The following is a 19,451-nucleotide window of genomic DNA, read 5'->3' on the forward strand; positions in this document are numbered from 1 at the left end:
AGTAGCTAACCAAAATATGGTATATGAGTATGAGGGAATAGTATTGTTTCATAAGGAATGATGAAATGGGCAGTTTCAGGAGAAACTGAGAAGACCTTTATGAACTGGCACAGAGTGACTGAGCAGTACAATAGTAAAAACATAAAGAAAACCTGGTTTGAAAGACTTGAGAACCCTGAGAAATGCAGTGACATACCATGATTCCAGGGGCCTGAAAATGAGTCATGTCCCACCTCCTGACAGAGAGATGACAGATTTGGGATGAAAAATGGACTGATGTTTTTGGACATGAGCATTGTGGGAATTTCCTTTGCTTGACTACCTATATTTGTTACAAGGGTTTTCTTTTTCTTCTTTATTGTTCAATAAAGAGAAAGGAGGGGAATATTGGAGAGAGAGAAAATAAACTCTTGTTAATTTGAAAAGATGATTTTTTTAAAAGTTATCTTTCAGTTGGAGGGAAGATGGGAGAGAATATAGGAGAGAGCAGATTGGGGGAGGAGTTATTCAGTGGGATCACTGTTTTGGGGTGGTGGGTAGGGGAAAGATGAGAAGAAAATTTGTAACTCAAAATCTTGTGGAAATGAATGATATAAACTAAAAATAAACATAAATTTTAATTTAAAAAAATAAACAAGTTGGGATTTGAACCAAAAATAAATAAATAAATAAAAAGTTATCTTTCAAGGATGAGTGGTTGGTTGAGTTTCTAATATCAAACAAGATTCCAGAATATACTCCTCCCCTAAATTCTGTACTGTTAATTTCTTACCTTTTTAACAAGAAAACGTAGCCTGTTGAATGATCATTTTCCCCCTTACAGGTGTAGACTGACCCAGTGTCAGCTATACATTCTATATCGAATTATTAACTAGGTAGGTAGCCCTGGGTTATACTGGAAGTCTCTGGAGAGATAGGGACATTTTGGAGCTATGACCATTAGGGTGACCCAGAAATTTCCCAGATAAAACCAGACCCTACAGCTGGCTAAACAGGAATGTATATCCTTAGGAAGGACAGAGTTAACCCATCTCTCAGGGGTTCTCAAAGGAAGTCCAGATAGCCCCTGGGAACACTCTCAGACTGACCTGATCCCAACCTCAATCCAAAGGGCTTGATCCAAAACAGCCTCTGACAAGTGACAAGTAACCTTGAAATAATTAACATGCCTATAGGATCATAAGAAGGCACAGAGGCAATTATGTAGTGGGAGGAACACTGGAATTAGAGGGGCAAGACCTGTTCAAATCCATGTTTGCCATTTACTACCTGTGAAGCTTCATGTGGGGCCTTCTGCTTTATTGGGGCCCAGTTTCCTTAAATATATTAAATGAGGGGGATTGCCTCGATGATCTCCCTTGCAGATCTAATGTTCTGTAATTCTAAATTTAAGGATCACTTGATTCATGACGCTGGTCTTTGTGTTGATCGTTGCTGACACACAGACTTCCCATTCCTTGTTTCCTACCCTCAGAATGAAAATCACATAGCCCTAGGCCAGCCAGGTAACCCACTCCCCAAGGGCCCCTGGAAGAGAATTCTTGTCCCCCAATGCAGACAGTAAGTGATGGCAGGGGAAGAGCCATGTAATATAGAAGAAAGGAAACCAGCTAGAATGACATTCTTTTATATCTTTATTTGCCACTTTGAGTTCCTTTATCCCATCAATGCAAACATGTAGAACAGCCGGAAATCATGTTTTATGCATCACATACCAGGTGGCTGAGTGAGGCAAATGACATTTCCCAGAGCAGTGCCAAGGGAGCCCCTCCTAGGAGCTGAGCAAGTGGCCTCTAAGAGACCAGGTAGGGAAGAAAGGCTTCCTCACCAAGCAGTCTGGCTGCTGAAACATGAGGAACACAGAGCATGGACTCAAAACACCAACAACGGCCACATTCATTGTCCTTTTTTACTACCAAAAGAAAAAAAATTCCTTCTTCTATAACTTAAATGCTATTTTTTTTTGCTATCTACATCATATATAAAATATAGACTCTGTTTACTTTATAACACACATCTTTTTTGATAAATAGCTCTTTAAAATATCTACTGTACATGTGTTCATGCGTTGACATTTTTCATATATATATAGGTTTGTATTTGTACACATATATGTAAAACACAATAAATATATACTCAACAATGATACAGCAACAAATGAATGCGAGGTTTGTTGGTAAGGAAAGAAACAGAAACAAAGGCAGTACTGGAAAAGCACCAGGCAGCATTCAGGAACGAGAAACTGCAAGGGGCTCAGTCCTTCCCCAGGACAAGGCACCAGGCATGTTCATGACGTACATGTGAAGGAAAGGGGGATGAGTAAAGAGGCTGATGGGGTCACTGGCTTTTATTTCATTCCCTTCATGGGGTACTAGCCTCAGGATCAGAAATCATTCATCCCGTCCAGTTGGCCAAACCTGGAGCTAAAGGCAGCTTTGGAGCAAGGCTAAGGTTTGAGGGCAGCTGACTCATTCTGCAGCTTAGCTCTATGGTTGGGCTGCAGGGGGTGGGGAAAGGAAGGGGAAAGATGGTCATCCAGAGATCAGCAGAAGAATGTACTGAGGAGGACAGTTGAGTCAAAACCCAAAACTCCTGGATACAATTGTTTTTTAGATCATTTACATCAGCTCAACCCTTCTGATTACTGAACCAATACTCCCAACATCTGTCTTTCCTTCCCTCCTCCTCCCCCGCCCCACTTCAAGCATGCATTGTGTTCTTATTAGCCTTTATTCAGGGAATTAGGAGATTGGGGAGAAGGAAAATGCAACAGATATAGGAATTTCCAGAAAGTACTGTTTTGAAATACAGCATCAACAGAAAACCTGACAGGATCATTCCCAGCAATGAAAAGCTAATCCATTTGGGAGAGAACAGGTTTTACCTTTTGCATGCCCAGTCTAATGGCAAGACATAATGCTAACCTAATTTAAGAGCCCCCTCCCCTTCATTGTCCCCATTTCTTTTTAAACAAATGAAACTGGTCCTACTAATATTAATGGCAGCAACATCTCCTTGAGAGGTGACAAAACCGGTGGCCAACTCACCCATCCATCAGTACTGAAGGCCCAGGATGGTGAAAATAAGCTCATTCTCCCTGGGGCCTCTGCACCTTTCTGGGTATGTGGGAAACAAAGAAGCCAAGCTCCAGATTGTGGAGCGGCCATGCCCATGTAAATCTGCAGATATCTTATTTCACTGCTCCTTATACCCTGGGGGGGAAAACAGTATAAAAGAAACATGACATTGAGTTGTGGACTTGAAAAAAAGGGGGGGGGTTGTAAGATTTATTCATTTAAAGGTTCTATAGAATGCAAGAGCTCCAGTGCTTTCGTTTTATATATCAGGAAACAGAGGCCCAGAAAAGTAAGGTAACTTCCACACATTTAATTAATGGCAAGGCTGGGTATTAAACCCTGGTTTCCTAGCTCTAAGCCAAGCATGAATTCTAATACAGCCCTTAAACCTCCTAGCTTTGAAAAGTTAAAAGGAAAAATAATGTGTGCATACATATACATGTACACACATACACACATACGTATATATGTGTGTATATCATTATTCAATGCAGGGGCGGGGATGGAAATAGGACGGTTAGAAAGGACTCCTAGAATATATGAAGAGGCAGTTTGGTACAGTGGAAATGCAGGAGCTCTGCAGTCCAAAGTCCTGGGTTCAAACCCTACCTCTGATTACTACCTTGGACAAATCACTCCATTTTCCCTGGGTCTGTTTCCTCACTTACAAATTGAACAGGTTGGTCCAGCTGATCTCTCAGATCCTTTTCAGCTCTAAACCTATCATTATAGAGTATTATTTAGCTAGGAGAAGAATGTTTTATGTGCAACTTTTTTAATGAAGCAAAATGATATAGTGAAAGGGATAGGACAGGAAGCCTTGGGTTCTAATTCTGACTCTGCCACTCAGTATCTAAGTGACCTTGGGCAAATCATTTTCCTTTCCTAGTGCTCAGTTTCTTGATCTTGAACTTGGAAGGGGATCTTTTCAGCAATAATATTTCATGACTATGATACAGATATATCTTTTTTTCTCCTACTCTCTGTAAACAGGCTTATCTTCTCCCTCAGTGGTCACCACCACTACCCTCCTTAACCTTTTTGCCCTATGCCTATTCAAAACACTGATCAGATCATAGAAGCAACATTAGACCTCAGAGAACTCTGGATTTAGGGGTGGCTAGGTGGCCCAGTGAATAGAGCACTGGCCCTGGGGTCAGGAGGACCTGAGTTCAAATCTGACCTCAGACACTTAACACTTACTAGCCATGTGACCTCAGTCAAGTCACTTAACCCCAATTGCCCTGCCCTCCCCCCTCCAAAAAAAAGAACTCTGGATTGGGAGTTGAGAGAGTTGAGTTCCAATATCAGTCCTGATGCTAATAAGTTTTACAACCTGGGGTAACTTCTTATGCTTAAGCCTCAGTGTTTTCATCTGTAAAATGAAAGAGTCCTTTCCAACTCTATGATCCCATCTTGTGAGAAAGCCCACTTGGTTTGGTTTAAGCCCTTCTGAATAATAACCTAGAACATAGCCACTGGTTAGAACCTCATGCTACAATTTTGTGTTAAGAACCAGGTAAGGCAGGACAAAAAACTCAGATCAAGGCTCCTCAGGGCTCAGGCTATGAGTATACATACAAACGAATATAAAAAGCCCTATTCACCGAGACAAGATATTTTTTTTATCCATTATACTTAGGTCAGAGTACTCAATCGTGGGTCTTTCAAAAATATCTAGCTCTGTGGTTTCTTACATCACTTGCAATCAAAATTAACTCAGAAAGTAAGATTTTAAAGGGAGTGACATTTCTTTTCTGAAAGGGGGAAAAATGGCTTCTTTTTGCATTTCAATAATTTTCTGGCCTAATGTCAAGTGCTGCATCCTACTAAACAGGAAGATGGATGCCACCCTTTCGTAGAAAGATGCCTTAATCATTCACATATGAACAGGCAGGAAAATATTCTCTTCAAGTCCTCAGAAGAAGAAAGTGATATCTGCTCCAATAAAATAAGCCAAGGATAAAAGTACCACATTCCCGAAAGACATCATAATGCAATAGAAGAGCATGGAATGTGGAATCAGAGACCCCAAGCCCAGATCCCATCTCTCCCACTACTACCCATGGGCATTGAACAAGTCAAGTAAGCTCTCTGGGCCTCAGTCTCCTCATCTCTCAAAGGAGGAGGTTATACTAGTTGGCCTTCTGGATCTTTTCCATCTCTGGGTTGATGATGCTACATCTGCTTTCTTCAGTGCTAGCAACATTCCAAAAAGTCAAGTATACCAAATGGAGGACTGTCTTCTACAGAGCGGAAAAATGAATTGATCTGAGCACTTAGAGAAGAGTAATCACTAAAAGGCAGCAAAGGCCCATCAAGAGCAAGTTAGATTAGACTAACCTCATTGCCCTGTTTATTCAGTTATTCAATAAGTAGTTCAGTGGAAGATCATAGACAATAATTTATTGTCTAGCATTTACATAGTGCTGTAAGTTTTGCTCTTTATATCTGTTATCTCGATGGGTCAAGCAAGGCATTTGGCAAAGCCTCTTTGTTATAACCTTGAGACAAGGGAGAAAGATCTTGGCTGAGAGTAATTATCTGGCAACCTGTGTGAAGGCTGGGCCCAAAAAGTGATGGTTGGCAGATCATGGGGGTCTTCAGTGGTGCTCTACAGCTCTGTCCTTGGTCCTATTCAATTTAACAATATTTACCAGTGACCTGAATGAAGGCACAAATGTCATATTTCAAACTTTCATGTGGTATTAAGTGGAAGGGAATAGAAAATACATCAGATCCAAAAAAGATCCTGATAAGCTTGAGCGATGGGCTAAATTAATCAACAGAAAATTTCATAGTGATAAATAGATGTAAAATCCTACACTTGGGTTAAAAAATTCATTTGCGTGAGTATATAAGATGGCTAGACAATAGCTCATATGGAAAATAAAGATGTGGATAGTTTTGTTTATACCACAGACTCAATATGGGTCAATAGTGTGACATGGCAACCAAAAATATTAATGCAATCTTCTACTATATCAAGAGAAATATGGTGTTTGGAACGAGACAGGTGATACGTTCTCTTTGTTCTGGTCAGATCTTATCTGGAGTATTGTTATTTATAAGTGTTACATTTTAGGAATCACACTGACAGCCTGGCCTACACCCAGGGAAGAGTGATCACAATGGTAAAGGGACTCAAAATTATGCCACAGAAAAACTTGGTTGAAGTAACTGGGAATGGTTAAAATGAGAAAAAGTGGGGAAAGAGAAGGGATGGACCGTGGAACTAGAAGCAATGGCCAGAGAGTATAAAGAGAAAGCTTGAAGTTCAACCCAAGGGAAGAACTCCTATTATTTAGAGCTGTCTAAAAATGCAGTTGGCTGGGGTAGGAGGTGGTGAGTTCTCCATTTCTGGATGTCTCCAAGTAGAGGCTGGAAAACCACTTGTTGTGGATGTTACAGAAAGAATTTGAACTTGGATGTGGTCTGGATTAAATAACTTGTGAAGTTCCTTCCAGTTGGCATTCTATGATCTTCAAGAGTCACTTGGGGAGGTCCCCTCAGAGAACTCATCTTGAGCTTAGAGTTAGCAGGACTAGCCCAGTTCCCTCAGTCAGGGAATTCTGTATCCAGCCTATAATTCACAGGTGCCTTAATGAAGTCACCTTCACAGACTTAGTCTATGGTGGCATAATCCCCTATGTTTCCTCCCATAAAATAATTGGAGATGAAATCTTTGGTATTATACCACAGTTCTTAACTAGGCAGGGGCATGAGGCAAATCAGCAGAGCAACAGGGAGCAGAGTTTTAAGCAAAATGGAAAGGCAGCCTCCTCCCCCATGGCATCACTGCATGCAGCCAGAAGGGGGTCGGCTTTAGGTAGTGCCCCAGTAGCCTCTGGAGTTCTAGCCCTAGTCTACCAGGGAATGTAGAGCTATGAAAAGAAACCTCCTCCAGCTTCTTTGTAAGAGGTTCAGATCCATGGAGTGGAACTTTACATACATTACTTTAACATAAGATTTAAAAAAAATATATTGATCTGTTTTACTGATTTTTTTTCTCTTCCTCTTTTATTTTTTTAAAATTCATCATTATAAGGGATAGCTCTCTGGGAAAAGGAGGAAGAACATTCACAGGGGGAATTCTAAGCAATGTAAAAACAAAAGATATCCATACAAATCTTTTCTTTTAAGCCATTGCTTATTTCTCTCCATCTACAAAAACTCTGAGGCAGAAGTTAAGACCCAAGAACTGAGCCATGTTGGATTTTATTTCTGACTTTTTAACTCAGAGAACCATGCTACCTTTAGTCATTCCATTTTCCAGTACCTATACCAGAGGCATCCTAGGAGTCATTCTTTGGGGTTTCCTTGGCCAAAGTGTTTACTTCTGTGTTTTTCTTAACTAGGAAATACACATTCTTTCCACATCCCATCTTCAAAGGGGCACTCACCAGCTACCAAAAGGACACTGAATTTCTACCATAAAGTCTTTGAAAATATCTCCCTACTGTTATGGTGAGTTCCCTAGGATTTTCCTAATTTGAACATGTAACTTGGAATTTTGAAATAAAGAGAATAGTTTAATCTGCCTTTCCCTCTCTCTCTTCCTGCTACCAACCATCTCTGTTCAAACAGACTGGAATTGAAGCACTCTTTCATTTAGGACTCACAGAATCTATTTACCCAATGGTAAACATTCCACCTAGCCCTGAAATTTAGGAAAAGAGGGATTGGAGATCCTGTCGCAGATGAATGCCTCCAAGAAGTGGAGCTCCTGAAGAAGTCTAACGTGATTGCAAGGAGATTTCTAAATCCTACCAAATTTCCCATTTTGAATCTGCCGCAGCAAGAGGTTTGAACTCCTTATGTTAGGTCAGTGGCCAAAATATAGAGGATGCTACAACTAGGCTCCCCAGCTGAGAGGGTGAATTGTTTCAACCTTGATGATTCTTAAACTTAAGACTTTTCCTTGGAAACAGCAGAAGAGTTCCATAGGATTTCAATTTCTTTTTAAAAAATTGAATACAGTTTAGTAGCCCAGGGACCCACAGGATATTTTAGTGGTGGAGAGGGAAGGGAGAGAAAAGAAACTAATGATTTCACCAGACAATTTAGACATGCACCTGCCCAGCAGCAATGGATTGTACTAGATGTCTTTAGAGGTTTCTTCTAATTCTATTTTCAGTTAACTGAAAAGCAGCTCAAAGTTCTTGTGATACCCATTGAAGTCAGCTTTCTTCCCTCGGCATGGGTCTGTGACAGACAGGGAAGCAACATGTTATGAATGATTTCAACCTTTAGCCCAGAGAATCACCAAATCATAGGTTTAGAGCTGGAAGGGACTACAGAGGTCATCTTGTCCAATCCCTTGCTTTTATAGAATAGGAAACTGAGGCACAGAGAAGTTAAGTGACTTGTCCAAGGCAAAGTAGCTTTGTAGGGGTAGTCATAAATCAGAGGGACCCAAACCCCATCAAACCAAGGAAGCTTTGAAAATTATGCCCTTTGATTTCATTTTAAAAGGTCATACCCAAAATCTATCAGGAGGTTGACCCTAGATCTTGGGAACAAAAGCAAGTCAGATGATCCTTACTTCTCTAAGGAAGCAGGGAAGAAAGGATTCTTTTTAGAGAGATATGGGGGAATAATCAGATCTTTTCCTTTCAAACCTACAGAAAAAAAACATCTGAGCAACTCTTCTGGGACATTTTTTTCTTCACCTTTCCAGGTGAATAGAAAAGAGGTTTAATACAGTTTGAGGCAATTCAAAGTATTGTGAGCTTTAAGTTCAGTCTGGGATGTTATGCCTATGATGTCAAGTTACCTGCTTTTCCTCATTCTATCCCAAGACCAGAAGGGACTGTTAGCCAAGTATACCTGGACCTCACTGGGTGCTATCTTCTGTAATATTACATGCATCTGAGGTTTGAGCTATGCAATCACCTTGGCAGATCAAACCATGTTAAAGTAACTTATGATGTCTCTGATATCCATAAATCCTAATCCAACTTCATACTAAAATCTAATGAGTGTCATAGTGAGGTTTCAATACAGTTATTCAAACTGTTGATGGATTCAGGTGGTTTCTTCAATTCTAACCCCTTCAATTCTAGTCTTCTAACCCAACTTTGTAAAAATAAAAAAAAATCAAAGTGAACTCTGCTTTCTGCTTCTCATCAATTTATACTAATTAAGATTATGATGGGATGAGGGGAGGGGAGAAACTAATAGTGTAAGCCAATTTTTGGAAAAACCATCACTGACAACCTGCAAGGGAGGGAGGAACAGGAAGCAGACAGTGAGTGGGAGGGGGATTGTGTCACCCCAAAAAAACTATACTCTCTCCTACAGAATAAGGTTTGGTGATGCTTTCTCATTTAAACACTATAGTCTAAAAAATGGCTGCCTGGCCTCCAAATCATCACACTTGACAATACCCTCATATCTATCTCCTGTGCGCACGCACGCACGCACACACACACACACGCATACACACATATGCTGCTCATCCTTTTCCTCTAGAGAAAATGGGCATATGCGGATATGTGAGATTACAGGACTGCATGGTGCCAGAATTGGGTATCAGGAAGGTCATTCATACCAGCAGCAAACAGAGCTAGCCACTGAGTGCAGCCTCATCTAACAGCACCATGTGGCTGGGGATGAAATTTGGGATGGCTATATATGTGGGATATAGAGTCACATGTAGGGAAAAGTGATGCAAAGAAAAGGCAGGGAAGGTTAAAAAAAAAAAAAGCCCTCTACCTTTCACAGTAAATGCAAAAGAGGCAGATAAACCACATAGGAATTTCCACCTTGAGCTCAGCCAGCTATCACTACTGGCTGCTGACCAGACAAGTGCAGCCTAGAGGATTCTGAATCCTCATGTGGTTAGTTCATTCCCACAAAGAATCCTGTTTGGGGTCCACTCCCCACAAACCCTTAGATTTTCTTTTTTTGCAGAAACAAAGGGGTTTCCTTTCCTCCACCCCCCAAAAGCATTCAGCTGCATTCTTTCTCCACCTTCCCAATGTCACTACCCCGCTGCCATCCCCAAATTTCCTATGGCCACCACCATCCCTAACCCATGCTAGCAATACAGAGACATCCTGCTCCTGCGCATGGCCTCGCTGATCAGATAGGCAGGGCTCAGTTCTGGCTCCTCAGTCATGATGGTGATGTTCTGCCACTCCCCTGTTTGGCTGGACCGTTTGATGGTGTCTACCACACAAAGGGCATAGAGGCAGTCATCAAAGGTGGCAGCCATGGTGAGGGGCCGCCCATCCCAGGTCCGTCGGTCTTCCTGGTCCTGGAAGGCCTGCCGTACTGCCTGCATCATCTTGATAGTCCCCCGTAGGTACGGTGAGGGGATGTCACTAAAGGCTTTCTCTGGCAGCAGAGAATTACTGACAGGAGTGGCATCCTGAAGCAGGAGTTCCTGCTGCGGGGCACTGTTCCGCTGGCCATAGAGATCTGTGCCAGCTGCCATCAGTCGCCCAGCAGAACCCACCACGATTATATCCTGCTTGAATTCCCCCGGCACATTAAAATTGAGGGTTACAGTACAGCACACACCACCCTCCAACACCATCTGGAAGGTGCAGAAGTCGTCGCTGGTGATCTGGCGAATGCCCTTGATGTGGTCTGTCTGCTTCACAAAGGTCTTGAGCAGCCCATGAACTTTCACTGCCTTCTGGCTAGTGAGGAAGGTCAGCAGGTCAATGATGTAAGTGCCCACAGAGTGCAGGCCCCCACCTCCCATCAGGTCATCACAACTCCAGTTGTACTTCTTCCCCAGGAGGCTCCCACTGTGAACCTGGACCTCACATACCAGCAGCTCCCCTACGTAACCTTCTTGGATAAGCTGCTTCATCCGCACGAAGGCAGGCAGGAAGCGCAGGACGTTGCCCATGATGCTCATGAGTTTGGGGTAGTAGTGGGCAGCTGACATCATCCGGAAGGCATCCAGGGGTGTAGCTGTTCGGTCACAGATGACATTCTTCCCGATACCTTTAAGGAAGAAAAGAGAAGATAAGAAGTGAGAGGTGTACCAGGAGATGACAAGTACCATTAGCACTGTTATTTCCAAACTTATTGTTGGGCTTGGAAGAATGACTCAGGTGACTTTATAAAGGGACAAATGTAAAGAGGATATCTTTTTTAAAGGACTTCATCTCCTGAACCATCTCTTCAACTGTTTATTTGATAATTAATGAGTTAGATAATTAGATAATGAGTTAGTGCTCATCAATGGTGGCTTATTATCTTTTTGAAGTTCTTTATAACTGGTGAGTGATCACTTTTAGGTCAAGGTATCAGGTGCTATCCCTGCTAACAGTCTCCTCATGTATGCCCTTAAATGTGATTGGGAGGAGGTAGGAAGGGATATTTTTGGATAATCATGAAAAAATTAATTTCCCAAGTTTGTGAACTTCCTCCATCCACAGGACACACTATCTCTTTAACTCTGTAGGTAAGTCTTATTTCTAGGCTTTTGTATTTGCTTTAGTTACCTGGAATTGGCTATCTACACCCTCATCTGTCTTCCTATCTATAGTGACTAGAACTCCAGAACAGACAGACACCTAATTGTCATGATCATTCCTGGGAAAAAATGAATACAAGTTCCCCAGGGCCGGGGGAGGAAGAGGCAATGCTGCTGAGCCTGAGGCCTCAAGAATGGACCCCAAGCCTTTAGGTTGTTGCAGAAAAGGCAGGAATCCAGCTGTGCTCAACACAGAAGCCTTTAAATTACTCATCCCCTTGTGTCAGAGTACATGACTAAGTTTTGATAGGTTAACGTTATTGCATTAGGCTTTTATTATGGTTTTCAGGTCATGATTTGATCCATAACCTTGTCTAGATCCATATAAAAACTATGCAATAACAAGGTCCTTTCTGTCAAATTTTTTTTTCAAATGAGGATTCCACCAGAGTTCCTTTAGATGAGAACTGCCCATACAAAATGGCAGACTGGTAAGTTACATTATATTCTCCTTGGCATAGTATCAAGACTCAAGAAGCTTTCTCAGTAGATTAATATATCTCTGTGTGCATTCATACAGGTATAATATATACACATATATAATATGTACATGCATACATACACATATATATGTACAATAGAAGACTGGATCTTCTATTGCTTATGTCTCCCCAATACCCATAGCATCTGCAAAGGGGTATTATTGTATATGTGTGTTTGTTTATATGACTCTATATACACATACATCCATATCAGTATTCATATGGGTATTATAGTATATATACATAGTTCTATATACCTACACATTTATAAATTGATGGCTGGCTATATTTTTTATAATTCTGACCCTGGAATAAAATGACTGCAAATAGCCATTAAGAGATTACATCTCCTATCCTATTCCATAAAGGTCAAGCTGACTCTGTACCCTGCCATTCATGAATCAAAAAGCAACAACAGGTCAAATTAAATTGTGGTGCTTCTTTGATCCAGAGCAACAGGTTCAGAAAGTGACAGAAGGAACTGCAGTGGGATGGAAGGCCTTTGGTTTATATTAGTATTAAGATTTTGTGCCTTCCTCCAACATCATACTTTTTTAAGTATGATCATAGAATCCCTAGAATCTTTTAACACAGTTTCATGCACTCAGGGGCAACTTTATGTATAAATAAGTTAATAAGTCATTGCATATTAACTTGCTCATGACTAACTGGTATTGTCAAAAGCAGCATGAGACCACACAGTGGTCTACCCCAGTTAGGACCTCAGAGCTAGGGCCTTTAGCAGGTACTTTCTCAACATAATCTGTTCAAGCTAAATTAATTTACACTTGCCACTTTGCTGTGTACTGGCATTAAAAAAATTATTGCAAATATACATAGTCTATTTCCTGTGGGTGTAATCGCCAATGTATTAGATTTGAGGTCAGGAGTCCAAAGATCTAGCTTTGGTTTTTCCGCTAATTAGCTATATGATCTTAGGAAAGTTACTTGATTCTGGGCCTAAGAATCCTCATCTATAAAATGGGTTGTGGGGGTGGAGGAGAACGGATTGGAACAGCTGGTGTTCTAGTCCTCAAATTCTGTACTTCTAGGTTAATGACTCACTGTTTCTTCTGTTATTTATACATCCGCACCTACAAAGGTAAAAAGTATTACTATGCTCTGCACCCAGCAGATACTCCAGAAGTATCATCTAAGTATTGCCTCCCTATAACTCTGCTATAACTCTCCTGTAAATTCCATGCTTTCCCAATGGATGTGAAGGATCTGGAGAAGTATGGGAAGACATATAAATTGATACAGAGAAAAGGAAGCAGAACCTGAAAACAATATATGCAATGACAACAACAATATGACAGAAAGAACAATAAAATGAAACTGAAAACTGTAAATTAATAATAATAAATAAACTTGGTTGCAGAGAAAATGGATAAAATACATCTTCCTTCATTATAAAGATGGTGAACTATGAGAGTAAAATTATTGCATATACTGTCAAACATAGTCAATGAGTTAATTGGTTTTGCCAAACTACATTCTTCTGCTTCTTTTTGAATCTTTGTTACAATGTTATATGTGTGTGTATGAAATCTATGCCTTCTATAGACTAGCACAATAATCATTTTTCAATATATTATCTTCAAAATCCCAAAGATTTTTTGCAGGGTTTGGCATTTTAAAACAACAGGTGAGGAGTAAGGAAGTCAGACACAAGACCTGTACCTTCCTTTCATCTATGTTCCAATTATCTTGAGAAATAATGAAGACTGTAGTCCTCCATTGTTTTCCCATGGCACCTAAGCATCAGAAACTTTGTTCAAACCACTAGAGTTTTTAATAAATGCACTTGCCTTTTGGACTCTAAAGAAGAGTGGAAGAAAGAGACTCTAAACACGCATCCTGAGGACCCTACTCGAAATCATTAGTGATCTGCTGGTAGAAAGAGGCTCTCTTCAAGACTTTTTTTAAAAAATCTAATACTGATCACTAGCTAATAATGTTGGTACCTGCTCTAGCAATACTATAAACTACGTGAAACTTGGATTTGGGACCAGATTCCAGTTGGCCTTTCTTTTTCTCCATCTATCTAATGTCCTGATATCATGATATTCTGATCCAATACCTCACTTCTACACATAGCCCCATCACCATCAAAACTAGTTTCAGCTCTAAGACTTAAGTTAAAGGGAGGAAGCTCTGATTGCGGAATTCCATCAAATGGTGGGTGGGGGAAGGTATATTTTGGAACATGGTACATGTCCAGGATTCCCTGAAATTTCCCATCACATTGTCTACTCTCTCTTTTTGCCTAAAGCTAAATGTCTCTACAACAGCTTAGAAAAAACAATTTGCAGAGACCACTTTCTTTTCAGGAAAGGTAAACAGTCTTTGGTCTTCCAATTTGTTCAACAAATCTAGATCACTGTTACTTGAATCAATACTATAGGTATTTCTGGTATCTCCACACCTGTAATAGTTAATGCACAAGATTTCTTCCTATAGCCTGTTGTTAAGGGGTCCCCTGAACTTATCTTTTTGAGTTGCCATATTTTCCGTTTTTGGGAGAGCGGGGGGGGGGGGCAATTGGTGTTAAGTGACTTGCCTAAGGTCACATGTTTAGTTTTTGTGTTAAGTGTCTGAGGCCAAATTTGAATTCAGGTCCTCCTGACTCTAGGGCCAGTGTTCTATTTATTGCGCCACCTAGCTGCCCCACGATATTGGTTTTTTGGTTTGTTTGTTTGCTTTTTGGAGGGGGGAAGGTAGGGCAATTGGGGTTAAGTGACTTGCCCACAGTCACACAGCTAGTTTTTTGTGTTAAGTGTCTGAAGCTGGATTTGAACACAGGTTCTCCTGACTCCAAGGCCAGTGCTCTATTCACTGGGCCACCTAGCCGCCCCTGCAAAACTGACTCTTTAAAGATAAATTCCCTCCATTTTATGTAACTGGAATGAAGGTAGGGATTACTAGGAACAAGAAAAGTGTTCAATTCTATAACTCTACTCCCCTCAAGCATCCTACTATACATCCTCATATACTTACATACACCCCCTCAAAGCCATCAACCTAATATGATATTCCCTTGAGTTGTAGTTAAGAAAGACTAGCTTTCACCTTTACCACAGAGATGATGGTCAACAGTAACTACTCTCAAGATTAGAGGGCTAAGGGAGGTATGGAATTGGATTCTCCCATGGAGCTTCTCTGGTTAAAAAACTGGCCTAGTATGATATGGAGGTAGAGCACTCCTTCTTGAGTCCAGAAGATCCCAAGTGACAACCATTATGATTTACGGTTCTGGCTGAAGAGTGATAAAACTATGGGATCCAGTGATAAAGCAAAATTATATTTCCCACCTTTGTGACAAGTCTAAGAACACAGTCTATAAATTCTCATCACAAGATGAGAGGCTTTAGAGAAGCAGGTAGAGAATGAGCCCAAGGGATCCAGACCCAAAACTGCTCTTTCCCAGATGTCTCAGTTATACAGCAAAGGCAGAACTTTGGGGTCTGGTTTTATATCCTCTCATGACAAAACGTTGCTTCCTCTTTCTAAGACAAAAGATCAAAAGGCTTCTTAAACATCAAACAGCTCCTAGAGAAAATAGTGCTGCATAGAATTAAGTGAAGGAATCTAAAACATATGGATTACATTTATTTCCCTCCAAATAAACATCAGTACAAAATGGAGAGAGGAAAAAAAGATTGAGTCTTTTGGAAAAAGTGTTTTGTGTTTTGCCAAACCCCAAACTTTCCCAAAGCAGCTCAAGATGTTAAAAAAAATTCCACACTGTCTAGTTCTGTTCACCCCAACAAGTGGGGCTTTTTTGGTTGCTCTGTCTCTGTGATTAAAAAAAAAATAGCACTATTCCTTAGTGATTAGCACATGGTATGCCTATGCTGGCTGTCAGGCCATAAACTGTCCCATTCACCCTTTAGACACAACTATCTCTCTCACTCACTTGGAAATGGATTTCATGAAGCTGTCTCCATCCTTCTCTTCCAAACCTTCATCCGACTAACTTCCTGGCCCTTGCAGTTCTTGATCGCACAAAGGTTGGAAAGTACACCCAACTCAACTCAGCATTTGGACCCTGATCCTTCTCTTACCCTCTCCTGAGTACTAAGTACTAGCTCTGAATAATACTTATTTGAACTAAGGTGAATGTTGGGTTTCCCAAGTGCTCACTTATTTAGATTTAGGATATGTTTGTATCCATGTTCTGTAAGCTCCTGAATGGCACTGACTCTGCTTTCAGTTCCTTTTGTATCCAGCTCAAACACAAATGCCTTGTACAGAGGTGATCTATGTAAAAGTTGTTTCGTAAATGCTGTTGGTTGATCAGCCCAAATTAGAGAAAATGGCACTAACTCCTCCCCAAAGTAGACATCTGTGACATTGTGACCCTTGATCCATTTAGGTTTTTGAGCTAAGCATTCAAGAAGTTATTTATTTCCCTTCAGGTATCCTGCTTTCAATTAAATAATCTGTTTCTAAGCAATCAGTTTCATCAAAATGACCTCCTACTAAAACACTAGTACCCACCTTCAGGCAGGGGTCTACCCCATTTTGCAACAAGATGCACTGTCCTCTACCTCCCTCTTCTGTCACAGACTATTTGCATCTTGGTAAGGGATGAGTGATTCCCACAGAAAGTAGATCTTGTCCAAGATTCTGGTGTTGGTCAATCTTTTTATTAATGTAAAAAATGAAGAAGTAGACTTGAAGGGCATAAGTTGCAGTTGTTACTAATTTGTATTGGTGGAGGAAGTTACCTCAACAGGAATTCCCTATAGTGATAGAATCACAGGCAGGAAGAGGGAGGGGAGGAGAGAGAAAGAGAGGGTGGGAGGGAGGGAGTGGAGAAGAGAGAAGGGGAGAAGAGAGGACAGAAGGGAGAGGAGAAGAGAAGGGAGGGGAGGGGAGAAGAGAGAAGGGGAAAAGAGAGGAGAGGAGAGGAGAAGGGAGGGGAGGGTAAAAAGAGGAGAGGAGGGAAGGGCAGGGGAAGAAGAGGAGGGAAGGGGAGGGAGGGAAAGAGGGGGAGGAGAGGAGAATAGAGGAGAGGAGGGGAGGGGAGGAGAGGGAAGGGGAGGGGAGGGAAGATAAATTAAGAAAAAAAAAGAAAAGAAATAAAGAGAGAAAAGGAAGTAAATCAGTTAATAACACTTTACTATTCTCCATCCTTTCCCCCTTCTTACTCCTTAGGCTCTGTCTTCAAATAAAATGAAATGTAAACCCTACTCTCTTCTCATCCATAAAATGAGAGGGTTAATGCCTTCACTGGATACATCACAAGTTTAGAGTAGTGATAGATAAATAAGAAACCCCTGAAAAGTTAAAGTGCCACATGAAAGAAATGACAGCCAATGGATGTTAGACTTGAAGAGAGTTGAAGGCTCAACTAGTTTGTTTTTAATCCTTCTTTGCATTCTCATCCCTTAGTACAATGCCGGGAACATAATAGGTGCCCCCCAAAAAGTCTGTTTAGAGTACAGAAGCAAAGAAGACAAATTTAAATCTTGTCCCAAACCTTTTCTAGCTAGACTTTGAGGAAATCAATCTCTTTTTGCCTCCATTTCCCCAACTGGGATACGAAGATAATAATAGCACCTCCCTCCCAGGGTTATTGTGAGGCTCAAATAAGATGATATTTGTAAAGTTCACAGGGTAAGTACTTCATATATGCTCCTTTCCTTCCTTGTTGACTTAACCTAGTGCAAATCCTTCATTTTACAGATGAGAAGACTGAGGTCTAAAAAACGGAACGCAGAGTTCAAACCCATCACTGGTTCCACTTAACCAAAAGGATTGTCTAGTCCATCCCCTTCATAAGGAAATGAGGTCCAGATGGGGAAGTGACTTGCCCATGGCCACACAGGAAGTTAATCCCAGACTCTACAAATGTACAAATCTACAAATTTTTATAACTCTCTGTGCTATTATTATCAGTGTTGTGGTTGTTCTTAATCCCAGGGCCTTACACAATAATTTCAGAAGGGATTTCTTTATTGTTCTCATCATCTACCTCATAATAACACACTCATTCCCTTCTTGTGATAAACAGTTAGCTACCTCCAAAGATTCCACTCAAGGACCAGTTAAGTATTTAACAAGAATTGTTTTAAATCATTTTCTGGAATTGAACTGAATGTCAAACCTTAGTGTTTAAGAGCCAATTGTTCTTATCATCATATTGTTTCAATTGTGTCCAACTCTCCATGACCCCATTTGGGGTTTTCTTGGCAAAGATACTGGAGTGGTTTGCCATTTCCTTCTTCACCTTATTTTACAGATGAGGAAACTGAGGAAAACAGGGTTAAGTGACTTGCCCAGGGTCACACAGCCAGTGTCTCAATTCAGATTTGAACTCAGGAAGACGAGTTGTGCTGACTCCAGGTTCAGCATTCTACTCATTGTGCCACCTAGCTGCCCACTGAGTGCTAAGAGTCCACCATAAAGAGTATTATTTTTAATACTGTGACACTGCAGAGTGTGTGATGGACTACTTTGGCAGTCTGGTAAAGCCCATGGACCCCTTCTCAGAATAATGTTTGTTGCCTATATTCATAACTGAAGATGACATGAAATTTCAGTCAGAGATCAGTAAAAATAAGGCAAGCAAGAGGGTGTGTGTGTGTGTATGTGTGTGTGTTTTCATTCAAGTCCTTAGACCTGTTGAAATTATCCATGGACCCATAGGGGTGACCCCAGATTAAGGCTTTCCCCTACAGGGCAAGAATAACCAATGCTTATATCTGGAAGCTTTCTCTGGTTGATCTCCAAACTGGTTGTTGTTTTCATACCTCTTTCCCCATGCTTTCAGGGATGTAAGAGGATAAGAGAATATTTGTGGGTAGCCCTTCCCTCATCAGTTTACACTCCCAGTGCCCTTCCACCACCTGCTAACTCATTGTCCACTGGTCAATAACTACAAGATTTGGGAGAAAGCCCAAATCTGTGCAGGGAGATGCAAAGAAGATCCCAATAGTATCCTCAAAATGTCCCCTCCCATTATACTTCTTAGGAAAGGACAAATAGCAACAGCTTTCCAAAGGGGCCATTGGCCCATTGACTTGGGGGTTATCACTGGTCACCCACAGTGTTGCAACCAATCCACCATTCAAGGACTCTAGCAATTCCTTAAAAGAATCAGTGTATGATCACAGCCTTTCTTCCCTGCTGGAACATTTCCAGTTACACATCTTCTTATCTAATCAATGGTGGAAACCTGCAAAGTCATTACTACATCCTCAACCCTTCCTTCTTATTATTCCATTCCTGTTGACAACCAAAGCTCTTCTGGGAGCCATATCAGATGCACAAGTCCTCACTCCATGTTAACTTTGGGTCAGCTTGGCCTTGCAGCTATGTTTCTCCACAAGTAATCATATTCAGATATGGCCTCCCCCACCTTTTCCCGGTTACAAGGATGTTCCA

At 41.0% G+C, this 19,451-nt stretch overlaps 1 protein-coding gene across 2 annotated transcripts in view; it reads right to left on the reverse strand.

Moving 5' to 3' along the window:
• Nucleotides 1–1,616: 1,616 nt before the first annotated feature.
• The window catches only part of GFOD1 (Gfo/Idh/MocA-like oxidoreductase domain containing 1), a 216,919-nt gene continuing 199,084 nt past the window's right edge, over nt 1,617–19,451 (reverse strand). For both annotated transcript variants that reach the window (XM_069092424.1, XM_069092423.1), the window contains exon 2: nt 1,617–11,039. In XM_069092424.1, coding sequence (XP_068948525.1) covers nt 10,120–11,039 — 920 coding nt within the window. In that variant the 3' untranslated portion in view covers nt 1,617–10,119. The remainder of the gene's footprint in view (nt 11,040–19,451) is intronic.

This window comes from Petaurus breviceps, unplaced genomic scaffold (assembly GCF_028583685.1).
Source record: "Petaurus breviceps papuanus isolate PSGF00001 unplaced genomic scaffold, PetGlider_PUasm1.0 190, whole genome shotgun sequence".
Lineage (NCBI taxonomy): Eukaryota > Metazoa > Chordata > Mammalia > Diprotodontia > Petauridae > Petaurus > Petaurus breviceps.